Raw genomic sequence first — 12,669 nt, 5'->3', positions numbered from 1 at the left:
GCTTCCAGAGGCACTCGCTGTTTCGGCGCAGGAGACTGAGAAAGGGACAGTGCAGCTATCGCCCCTGGAGCTGCTTCTGCCCCTTCTGGGGCAGGACCTGCTGCCCCGGTGCCACCCCACTGGGTGATGGCACCAAGCGAGGAAGAAGCACTTGCTGAGTTTCTGCTGTTGGCTTCTCATCTAATTTGGAAACGAAAAATACAGCCTGACAGGCCACCCTTTAGAAGCCTCTGCCCTTCTTCTCTGGCATGTCGATAAGCCCTGCTGCCAGCTTTTGGGACTTGGATGCAGCCCGCCGGTGACTATTGGGTGGGCCTGTCTGTAACCCAAAGAGGCTTCGTCACCTCCCAGGGGATTATCTCAGCGCACATTTCTGAGTCCTGCTCACTGACGCCGATGGGGATCAAGTGTCTGCCAGGCTCTCGTGATGTTTGAATTGTAGCGGACAAGGCTTCAACGTGCACCCTTAAGACCCCATGCACCAAAATGGCTGTGTTTTTAGCATGTGTCACTCGAGAAAAGATGTTGATGCTGACATTAGGAATAGTTACAGTCAGGCAGAGACCACTACACATTAAAAATGTACTGCTATGCACAGGAGTGCAGAATACTTTGCTAAGGATATATAGCACTGGTTGAATTCGCTTTCTTCAGCTGCCCCTAATATACTGCAGGCATCCCGAGGCAGCAGACTTCCACCAGTGAAACCCTGGTTGCTAACAGCAGCCAGTTTCTCAAGGCAAGTTCCCAGCTTCCACGCAAAGTCCTGCAAAATCTCAGCCGTGTCACCACGGGGAAAAGCTAGGCAGCAGTGTGAAGGGGACAGGTCCTTCCCTGGCTCACCAGCTGCTTCCTCTCTTCAGGTGAGAGACGTTTCCAGATCCTGAAATATTCCTACTGCAATCCTGGTTCTCAGTGGACCAGGCAGCCTGTCCTATACGTTCAGTATATGCTGTCTTACAGTCATACTCTCTCCTTGCTTTATTTTTCACATAGTTCCTCATGACATGTAATGTGCGATGTGCAGTGTGCATCTGTCGAAGAGACATTATTTCACCTTCCTCTGGAGTAAGTTCCTTCTCCAGCATCATGTTGTCTCTATTCCTGAGCACAAAACAACTTAAATATCCACCATTTTTGGGAGATCCAAATTTGGAAATTTTGCTGAACTACTCCAACCAAGGTCCTGTTGCCTCCTCTTGTAAATTGGACAGTGCAAGACCTTGACACCTGAAACAGATTTTCCCCGATCTCTTGGTGTGAATATAATCCTTTTTGACTAGGGATTCAAATATTACACACTACCTGCCCCAAAGGAGGTGCCACGGCAGTCCTTTGCAATGTTACTTGGTATTCCCTTCGCTTCTGAAAATAGTTCCTTACTGCATCTACTCATCACATTTCTCTTTGTCACCGCTGCATCACATTACAGCTCCCCGTGGCTTGGAGACGAACCTGTGCACACAAGCCTTTCTCCTCCCGTGCCAATCCCAGAGGGATGGGCCCCCAGTTTGTAGCAGAAATTCTCATTTTCCCCAAAGCACATGGTGCTGGTGCTCCATACTGCCAGTTTATATCTTACTCCTGTACTTGGGGGTCTTTCACTTCTTTCTGGGCCACCATACTACTGGCAACGTTCCCCAACCCCTCACCAGTGCCAAACTTCACCAACACACACACCTTGTGCTGCGGCCACTGGTTAAGCATGGTCCCCGGAACCCATCCTTGGAGGTCTCTGGCACTTTGGGCACATCCCTGCCAGCCCACAGGTGGCTGTCCTGCCTGTCCTTCCCCACTGTCTCATCTCCCAGTGCCGGGCATCAGGTGAAGGTATCCTCTCCACCTCCTGCAACGGCCGAGCGATACATCACCCACCCACCATGGTCAGCACAGCTGGGTGACTCCCCATCCAGATTTTGGCCACCTGGACCCCCAAAGTCCTGTCAGACCTGCTTCCTCCATCTTCTTCATTTGTCCATGATGGGCCACACCAGCAGCTGCCCTGAGACCAACCCGAAGCTGGCCAGAAGCTGAATATCATTTTCTTTTACTGCCTCTAGCTTTCATCAAAATCTGATTAGGAGCACACGGACGCCAGTATCAGACCCATTTAGGTTGGATGGAGCCAATATTAATGCAGCACGCCACAACATTAAAATCCAGCAATGCTATAATCCTTACGGAAAAGTACTGGAGCACAGAGAAAGCCAAAACTCCTCTCACACTGTGCTCCATGGCTGGCTGCTGGGAACGGCTCATGTGCAACGACCAAAAGATGCTTCCTAGCCCAAAGCGGATTTTTGCCCCCATTTTCTTTCTCACTTTTCTTGCTTTTCCTTCCCTCTACCCCAGACCGGGTGAGAAACACCACTGATTTAGTGCCAAGCTTTCACAGCTGAGGTGCTGCTGCTAAGCTAGCTGGAAGAGCACCCCTTTTTTGGGACCCCAGGAGATGCACCCACCAGCATCCTGGTCCTTTCCATCTGCCACCCCACAGCCCCACGCGCAGCCCTGCTACCCACTATTTGCTGTGCCCAACACAGCAGCCGGGGCTGCTGCTGCAGGGATTATCGTCTCCCCGGCCAGAGGGATGCTGGAAGAGGATGCATCTGCTTGATTTATTTCTTTGGAGCTTATTATGGAGGCGATTCACTGGAGGCGGTTCACCTTTGCTAAAAGAAAAAGAAAGAAAGAAAAATCCCCATGGTGGGGGGAGGGGGAAGGGACATACAGGCTGGGCAGCAAGAAAGAAGGCAGCTGGTGTGCTTTGTGCTGCCTGGCAAGCCCTGGGACTCTTAACTTCATCAGGGTAATGTGATTTTGAAGGCTAAGGCCGGCAATAGCGGGCTTCACCATTGCTCAGCGCTCTGCTCTGGCTCTGCGCTCACCAGCAGCCTCTGCTCTGCCCCACCAGGAGCTGGGGGTTGCCGGGGAGGGGTGGGGGGAGGTGGATTTTGTCACACACTCGTGCACAAATGTTCCTCTGGCACGGTATTAAGAAAAACTGTATAAACTCTCTTCTCGTCTTACTGCTCAAACATTGTAAAGCTTGAAGGTAAAAAAATAAAATAAAGTAAAATTTCCCCAGAAAACTGGAGATTGGAACTGACAGGAAAACAGCATCCCTCCAGGATCCCGTCCTTAAAGTCAGTGGAGCAGAAACCGCTGTGCTTTGCCACCAGCCCCGCAGTCATTGCTCCACATGGGCAGTTGGGTGCTCTGGCTCTGACAGACACCCTCACCCCTACTTTTGGGCGCTTCAGGCTCCGCTGTGCCCCGCTATCTATCTTGAAGTCATCTCCTGTGCTCAGCAGGACTCCCTCGTCGCAAGGAGCCCTCCAAGGCTGCTTTTGCAGGACAGGCAGCCCACGATTGCAGCGGGAGAGATGAAGTCCTCCCAGCCCGAAGTGGAGAATGGGCCTTGAGTGCCCAGCTTGGGCCACCACCAAGTCAGCTCAAACTACCGAACATTTGCTGTCCAGAGCTGTTTGCAGCAGCATCAGGGTAGTTTTTATTCTAACTCCGAAAGCAGCGTGGTTACCAGCTGCCAGTATGTAGTGTCCATGATGGGAGGAATGTTTCCTCGGGCTCCCCTCCAGCCGTGTGTACCTCCCAGAGGTCTGACGGGACTCAGGAGGTTGACCCTCCCCAGGGGTCCCCTTCTGCTGTGCCAAGGTGGGGACAGCAGAACTGGGGGGTGCATGGGGGCTTCCTCCGCCTTGTCAGCTGGGCGCTGAGCCAGTGACTCGGGAGAGGGGAAAGCACCCGCGGCAGCACGTGGCTACGGGGCTTCTGCATGGGGTGTATGTCAGAGTGAGGTGGGTCAACGACGGGTTTCTCTTCGGCCTTTGATGTGCTGAGCCTCGCTTGGGTGCTACACAGTTAAGGGGCAAAAAAGAAAAAAAAAAAAAAAGTTCTTCTAGGTTCTTTTCTTCTAGGTTCTTGCATTGTTTCCTGCCTACAGACTTCCTTTTCTGGGGTTACATTTTCCTGAAGGATTACACTGCTGAAAAAGTAGAGATGCTAACGGCTTTTCTCCACATCTATCAGCAAAACCACAGTTAGAGAACAGGAAAGCACTCTGTGTGACATCCTTTTCTACACACATAAAGAAGTAGCTTCTGCAATTTCCAAAATATGTTCTGAACTTTTTCAGTGAAGTGGGAAACTTCATAGGAAGTTCCCTTTTGCTTCAAAATACATTGCTTAGTAAAAGTGTAAGCCATATGAACCTGACTAGATTCAAACAACTGTAAACATTCACATATTTTGGGGGACAGCTCATGACATAGGTGTGTGTAGATATATGCTTGTTAAATTATGAGTGAATGGAGACACTGACACAGTTGATATTTTCTAAGAGGAATCCCCAAAGATCCTTTTTGCAAGTGCAATTCTGATCTAGGCCAGTAAGCAACACAGAGGGAAAAGAGACCATTTTTTTTCAGCAATTTCTTCTGAAGGCTGCTTAATAGTAGAGTTAGGTGAGAAAGCAGTGAAGATATAATGTAAAGGAGAAGGTGGTTTTGCTAGCTGTCAGGTATTAATATGATGGGAAAACAATAGAAATTAACATTTTTAATGAGGAATGGACTACTCAGAAGCAAATAACCTTATCAAAGGAAGAAGATCCAGTTATACTTTCATCTATCGATCAGTGCATTGATACTTTGATTTTATTCCCATAAATTTTCTACAAGTATTTTCTCACTTTCATAGGACAAGTAAGGTGCAAGGAAGTTAACTGAACAGTCTGTGGTCAAAAATGGTTGTGGACAAGCTGGTATCAGAACTCAACTTCTCTTAAACCCGGTGACAACTTTATTCCTCACAAATCAAACATCCTGAAAGAGAAAGGTACTGCTCCTCAAGGACACTGTTATCACTGTAAAGCAGTTCCAGGTGCTCTCAGAGATTCACCTTTTGTCCCTCTGAGATAAGGACTATACAGTTCCTTCCTACTTCTATCCCTGGATGTATTTAAAAGACCTGTAGACGTGGTGCTTAGGGACATGGTTTAGTGGTGGAGTTGGCAGTGTTAGGTTTACAGTTGGACTTGATGACCTTAAGGGTCTTTTCCAACCTAAATGATCCAAAATATTTGGTACCAGAAAGTCATGCAAAACCATGGTTGGTATGTTTTGAAGCAGGGGAATGCACAGCAGGTAGTCCACATCTAATTTGGACTCTAGTGCCCTTGATTTGTCGTATTAAGCATGTCATCCCACCTCTGTACCTTACTTCCCCATGAGCAAAATGGAGACAGTAGCTCATTAAGAATGAGTCTGAGCTGGGAATTGTTGTTTCCTCTGTTTGTTTTATGCGTGGAAATGACTTTGCAATCGGAGGAACAGGAAGAATTCTTCAAGATATTTGACATCAAACCCCAAACTTCCAGTCTGCCTTCTGAAGAAATTACTATCTTGAATTTTCAGCTTCCCAGATTGTTTGTCAAGAGTATTTCCAACCTTCTGAAGTTGTCAAAGGATGCAGATAAACAGTCTTATCTCCTTTAACACTGATATTCTCACAGTAAACAGAAGATTATTAGCAAGTCTTATTATTTGGAAGACAGGTGAGAAGATGTAGTGGCTGGAAAGGTGACCAGAAACACTGCGGGCTAGTGCTGTACTGGAAAAACTACTGAACAGTTCAATTTCTCTTCAATGAATTTCCCTTAGAGTTTTCCTAGAAGTAAAACTCTTACAAAATCTGTTGGCTCAGAAGTGCTCTCATGCAAGAGACAGCATGGCCCAGGTTGCCTTCAGGACCTATTATTCAAAACCCTTCGTTACTAGCAACTGAATGAAGCTCCCAATATTTATTTTCCTAGAAACCAGACCATTAGCTAGCCCTATCTATTTAGTTGCTTTGCGATGGTACTTGTAGTCGTTTATTTTACACTTCAGCGGTCTGTTAAACTTGACAATCAATCGTTTTAAAGCGCAAACAGCCACCCCCCTATGACATATATGGATCTGCAGGAAGCATAGCTTGAAGTCTTTCTAATTTTAGCTTGTTTCAGTATACTAGAAGTTTCTAGCATCAATCATCTAAGGAAAATACTTTACATGCCAAAAAGCAGCATGTTGGTTTGTGTTTAACTGGGGGGCACTGGAATGATTTTGCATCCACAGTTTCCTGAAGCGCATGAAACACCACGTATGGGGTGCGCCCTGTTAACCAACTGCAGTTGCTTTCTCCCAGCAAAATATAAACGAGATAAAAATGCAGACAGTATGTTTTCAAATGCATTTAAGTCAATAGCTCGCATATTTGTGCTACAGATTTTTCATTCAGCTGTAGTTAGAAAAGACTTAATTCTTTGCCTAGTCGCACTAAATTACTGCAGAAAGCATTAAGCTTATGTAAGCAGAATTAGCGTTATGGCTAAAATCACCGAGCAGCAGTCAGCTTTCAGTTTATCCCTTGCATACTCACAACCTCCTTTTCGTCTGGCAGAAAAGACGATCGGCACATGATAAAGCGCATTATCCCAAGGAAGGCACCAAAGAGCTGTGCTGTGAGTGAGACCATCCGCTATCCCATTTGATTTTCCACCACACACTGAGCGTAACCTCAGTCGCCAGCCGAAGACCACGGGGAGTGCGTCACTCCTGCACGGGAGGCTTAGCATTCCTCACATTCCCTCACCAGCTTTCCTGATTATACCCTCTTGAGAAGATGGTTGCCATATTTCTGCCTTAACAAGTAAAACCTGAATAGGCAAGGTGTGGTGGTGGTGTTTCAAAGCCCGTGGCCCTGCCTGAAGTACCGAGTAGGTGCAGGCTCTTTGCTCTGCACATCAGCAGCGGGGGAAAGTGGAGCCCGTGGTCCATCAGCCGTGCGAAGCTCAGGCAGCCCGGGGATACGTCAAGGCTACCAGGAACACGATGGCTCTTGCACAACACGTGCCCACTGCCTTGGATTTACTGCGTTTCCAAAGTGATTATCAGGTCTGTTTTCATTTTGTCTGCCATACCCCCAAAAGTCCAGCCTTTTGCTCAAAACTACTGCAGCAATGACTGGAACCCCAATTTGGCTGCGGGCGAGAGGAGGAACATTTTCCCCAGGAAGAGTAATTACCGGCAGGAACATAAGAAACAGTCAGATCAGTGGCTCACTGCCATGGTTTCAGCGGGGATGGAGTTGACTTACTTGCTAGTAGCTGGGGTAGTGCTGTGTTTTGGATTTGGGATGAGAATAACGTTGATAAGGTGCGAATGTTTTTAGTTGCTGCTAGCCAGTCAAGGCCTTTTCTGGTCCTCACACCGCCCCACCAGCGAGTGGGCTGGCAGTGCACAAGAAGCTGGCAGGGGACACAGCTGGGACAGCTGACCCCAACTGACCAAAGGGATATCTCATGCCATGTGATGTCATGCTCAGGAAGGGGGGGACGTTCAGAGTGATGGCATTTGTCTTCCCAAGTAACCATTACAAGTGATGGAGCCCTGCTTTCCTGGAGATGCCTGAACACCTGCCTGCCCGTGGGAAGCAGGGAATGAATTCCATGTTTTGCTTTGCTTGTGTGAGAGGCTTTTGCTTTACTTACTAAACTGTCTTTATCTCAGCCCATGAGTTTTCCTTAATTTTTCTGATTCTTCTCCCCATACCACTGGAGAGAAATAAAAGCCAGCGAGCGGCTGCGTGGTCCTAATTGCCAGCTGGGGTTAAACCATACCACTGACCTAACCTGATACTCAGTCTTTGAAAGTGGAACTGGGCAATGCTATTGAGGAACAGCAAGCCCGCTGTATTCAATTTCTTCTGCCCTCAGTCCCCAGCATCCACAATTCATTGGATTAGGGATATTGGTGGACACATCCCAGACTGCAGTATCCACTTATGAGCCTCCTGTTCCTGATGCTGCCCAATACCTTCTTGGGTCTGTTGACATTGTCAGTCACCGTAACATCCTGTGACAACAAATTCCAGAAGTTCCCAACCCACCATATAAAAAAATATGCTCTTTTATCTCTTTTAAGCTGATCTACTGATTTCATTGTATATACGAACTGTGTATACTCATTTTCATTACAGTATTGCAGGATTTTCTGACTAACAGTTCTGCATTCATCTTATTCACTGCCTTTATGATTTTGGTAAATGCCTCGGTTTCCTCTGCAAATTGAAGAATCTTTTCAGTCTCCTCACGAAGCAGCTGCTTCATCCTCTCTAATTCTTGTTTTCCCTGCACCTCTTCTTACGCCGCTACATCTTCCCCGAGACGCAGAGCCCAGACTGCACAAAGTGCTCAAGAAGTCAACTCACTGAGGCTTTACATGGCCGCAAAGTCACTCCGTCCTCCTGATGGTGCCCAGTGTTTTCCTGGGTCTTGGCTGCTGCTGCATGTTGAGCTGTTGATTTTGGTGAGCTGTAAGTGAGAACTCCAAGGTCCTTCCCTCAGCGGGACCTGCCAGCTCTGAGCTCAACATCACCCACTAGTGCAAGAACAGCGCAGAGGATACTGCTTCCCCATCCATCCCCTTCTAATAACTGCAACTTTAGATGTATCCTGAACGCAAAAATGTACCCACTCAGGATTTTCAGGAAACCTCCACAAAGTTTTCGTCCACTTTATTTGTTCAGTCATTGTGCAAGCACTCACAGTATAGGAGACTTCAGCCTGAAAACCAGCCTCTTCTTGATCAGAGCTAAACATAAATTTGGGGTTCCTTTGGAGATTGTTTTGAAGCTATGGGCTTCTTTGGCAATAAACATTTCTCATCCCCTCCCTTCCTCTATCAGCAGTTTTTATAAATCTCACAAGAAGTAATTGGACAAGGGACTGAAATCCAAGGTCCTTCCTCCTCAGTGAACTTCTAGCCAACAGTTGTAGCGTGAACATGGATTAATTTTCTCTGCCTCCCTGGCCCAGTGAACACAGATGTATCCATGAAGACTGACAACGGCTTCAGTAGAAGGGACTGGGACACCTCTTTCCTTCAATGAAGACTGTGTATCCTCGTGGTTGGGGTCTTATACGCAACATCAGAAACATCAGCAAGGTTAAGGACTTTGCATAGCCTACAACTGTAACGATGCAGAAAACTTAACTTTACAGATCTTAGCGCAGCGAGCTGGGGTTAAATTAACGCTTTTTCAGACAAAGACCAGACATGACAGAAAATGCGTTTATTTAAACTGCTGTACAATGGAAATCTCAATCATTTTCAAAAGCCAGCTGAGGGAGAAGTGACTCACATAGCTTGTATACAGGAAGCCTCTTTGCAGTTTTCAGGGCTGAATTTCTTTTTCTCTGAACACGTCACTTGTGTGTGCGCAGTTACCTGCTGAGCGGCAGCAATGTTTTTGGCAGTATATAAACATGGAGAAAGACATGGTTCCTGCCCTGAGGAGCTTACAATCTAAAATGTGACATGGACAATACTACTCCAACATAGAACGATTGACTCAAATATCATCAGTCAGATATAAGAAGACCCATTTTAACAAGCAATTGGAATACCAAATATATATATAATGGCCACAGGTAGGACAGAGCAGTGTCTTTGTTATGCATTTATATGCTTATAAGTCTACAGGCGTGAAAGGTAGTGATGGTTTGCTTGAGAGAGTAATTTTATTTTCTTTGGTGGGGCTGCTCCAGCTTGTGCTTCCTGAACAAAAATAAGGAAAATTAGATTAGAACTCAGCACTCCTTCTGTGATTTTACATGTCTGAACACTGGACACCATTGGGATGAGCTCATTCCCACGCAACAGAGGAACCCAGACTTGGGAGAGGTAGCATGAAAGAAGTGATGGATTTTTTGTCCTGTTGAGGCACTGGGTCTCCACATCAGCATACAGCTGGTGAAGCCTACAGCAACTACCTCAGAGGCAGAGTTAGCTGGGAATCCCGCTAGTTCTAGAAAGAGCATATCACAGTGTCTGAAATCAGGAGGGAGTCCCGTCACCCAAGGGAAAATCTGCTGGAAATTCCAACTTTCTTTCAGGTTATCAGTTTTTCCCTATTAAGTGATTGTCTGATTTCTGTGCAGAGGAGAAGAGACAGTAGGAGGAAGAAGAAAACCTGAAAATTAAATTTGAAACCACGTGCTGACAAAACTTGAGCAATGCTGGATGCTCATACATACATACAGGCACAAATCCTGCCTCACAGACACTTCCTGTTTTGAGGTTTTAAAGTCACATTTCGCCTAGTTTCTAAGGCAATCAGAGTAATTTTATGGTGTGTCATATTTCTGGTCAGGCTCCTCTCCCTTCCCTAAAAATGTTTTTTTTTTTTAATTTCAGCTAAATTTCAGAGAGGGCCTCATTTGAGACATGAAGCTCCTGAAAGCTTCAGTGAAATCGGTAGCTGAGTAAGAGAGGAGAGGGGCGAATTCTTATCCCAGACGAAAGAGAAGCTGCAGTGAGTCTAACATTTAAGTGTATATATATTGACCATTCCAGCAGTGGATACCTAGCATGCTGCTCTTTGCACTGTTCATATTCAGGGGACACCGCAGAGAGCTAGGGGGTGCCACAGGAAGATGCTAAGGAATATGCCCAAAGCCGCTATCAGAAGCCTGGCAGGGAGGTGAAGGTTTTAAGAGTGACGGGGAATGGACTGAAGGGGCCTGGCAGTGTTTGGTGAATATTAGGGATCACAGAGACAGCTGTGTAGAAAACTCTGATTCATTAGTGTCACAGAAATGAGGAAAACTAACAGAGTCCTGAAGTGCAATAGTTCTGACTAACTGTTATGTGTCAAACCCATAATGCCTTTTTTGGTTTTGGTACATTCTTTCCATTCTTATCATTGCATATAACAACAATATGTACAACATTTCCAAGTTTATGTTAAAGAACATTTAGAAACTGTGCTGAGTATCTTAACAGTTACCTGAAAACCTGTTCAAGAAAGAATGTGTCATAGGGAAGTGTACTAAGACTCTTCTTGCTCCTCCACCTCTTCCTTTTCTTCTCCCTCTTCCTGCTTTTCTTCTTCCTTTTTTATCAAAAGTAGTGGTAGTTATCATGTAGGAATTGAAGGAAAAATAAACAGTCTTGAAATGCAGACCTCTGCTTTTGCAACTGTTCTGTTTCTAGTACATGTAATATTATTTGACCTTACAAAAATAGAACAGAGAAGTAATGTATAGAGCTTTCGCTCTTAACATGCCAGGGCTCTAGCTTTGTGGAGTTGATAGGCAACTGCTGGAATATAAGAACCCTCTTCCCAGAGAGGTTAGAACACAGTACATGGTTAAGCTGTAAACAGATGTTCAAGACAAAAATGAGAATACAAAATACATGTAAATAAGACAAAAAGTTTAGTACTTTTAATTACAAGCTTTCTTGCAGCAGTAAACAAGTCAAAATTCATGGCACAGGATCTAGGCTCTTGAATAATCTAAAAATCATTTGGAGTCAGATAATACAGCCTTGTTTCTGTTTCAAAAGTTCTTATTTTTCTCTTTTATATAGGAGAAATAGCACAATCTAAAGGCAATAGCCCTTCGCTTCAGTCAACCAAATGAACAGTTATTTGAAAGCTAGCATTTATGTGACACAGACAGCAATCTGTGTTTATTGTCTTTTAAGAGCCAGTAAATGAAGCTTTGAAGTATAGTTCTACTCTGAAAAACAACTGAAAATTGCATTGTAGGCTTCTCTGCTCCTTCTCTTCCAGCAAACTCTCCTTCAAAGGCACTCCTGTGTGCATAAACAAGCTTTACCTCCAAATATCATACCTTCATACACTACTTTGACTACAAAAATTATGGGAATTTCCTTCTGGGGTAATCAACCAATCAAAGAATATATGATCAGTTTTCAGTCAGGACTGCAGGTAGCATATGAGCAGCACAGACCTCAGGTTTCTGGCTTAGACACATACTGTCTGCGTGAAAGTTACATCTGAGTCGCTGAAGTGAAATCCTGCTTAAACATGCGCTTGGGAATGGACCTGTTGTAATCAGATTTCTGGTTTGAATCATTGTTTTTCGGGGAAAACCGTTGCACTAAGAGATCACTCCTGCAAAACCAGAAACATAATACGAACGTCTGCACAGGTTAACTGGATTAGAACTTCTTGTGCCAGAGGAATATTGCCTCTTTCGGCATCTTCCCCCAGGAAAGGTGCCTTTGTAATGTAAAGTAAATGTAATCAGCACTCTTTGAAATAAGGCCAGGCAAGCCCCCAGACGAGCAACATCTTTCAGCTATTAGCAACTTCAGTTCAAAATTCAAGTCAATTACCTTTTACAGAAAAAAAAATGGGTATTTTTCTTGCTTGAAGCATTAGTTAGTGGTGCCAGGGTGCACTAACCAGCCTTAATGGCCCTCGCCAGCCTCACCAGGAGCCCCCACGCTTTGCCTGTGGGCCCAGGAGCTCCATTTCAGCTGCCAGGTCCACAATGCATAACTGACAGTGGGCACATGTAAGTAAGTATACACACGTATACAAGCACGTATTGCAGTTTGGAAGTGGGAAGATGTGAAAGTGTCCTCTTATTAATTGCAGGTTTGTAGTGGAAAATAGCTTAAAGTAATCATTAGTTTAACTGGGAACATTGAATAAATATTCAAGGCATAAACTTGCAATGCTGGGCAAAACAGAAAAGTGTGTAAGGATCTGCACCTGGGTCTTACAAATTCTGGCAAGGAAAATATTTCCTTCACAGACAGAACTGCCTAAATTGTCAAAATGACTCTTTCC

The 12,669-nt window shown here is 45.4% G+C and overlaps 1 protein-coding gene across 1 annotated transcript in view; it reads right to left on the bottom strand.

Moving 5' to 3' along the window:
• Window positions 1–9,120: 9,120 nt before the first annotated feature.
• Window positions 9,121–12,669, bottom strand: part of SH3BGR (SH3 domain binding glutamate-rich protein) — a 28,437-nt gene continuing 24,888 nt past the window's right edge. The window contains exons 6-7 of the mRNA XM_009891333.1: window positions 10,852–10,956; window positions 9,121–9,620 (exon numbers count right to left, since the gene is read on the bottom strand). Coding sequence (XP_009889635.1) covers window positions 10,894–10,956 — 63 coding nt within the window. The 3' untranslated portion in view covers window positions 9,121–9,620; window positions 10,852–10,893. The remainder of the gene's footprint in view (window positions 9,621–10,851; window positions 10,957–12,669) is intronic.

This window comes from Charadrius vociferus, unplaced genomic scaffold, assembly GCF_000708025.1.
Source record: "Charadrius vociferus isolate BGI_N301 unplaced genomic scaffold, ASM70802v2 scaffold298, whole genome shotgun sequence".
Lineage (NCBI taxonomy): Eukaryota > Metazoa > Chordata > Aves > Charadriiformes > Charadriidae > Charadrius > Charadrius vociferus.
Note: the sequence above shows the minus strand (reverse complement) of the source record. Positions and strands in the feature narration are given on the sequence as shown.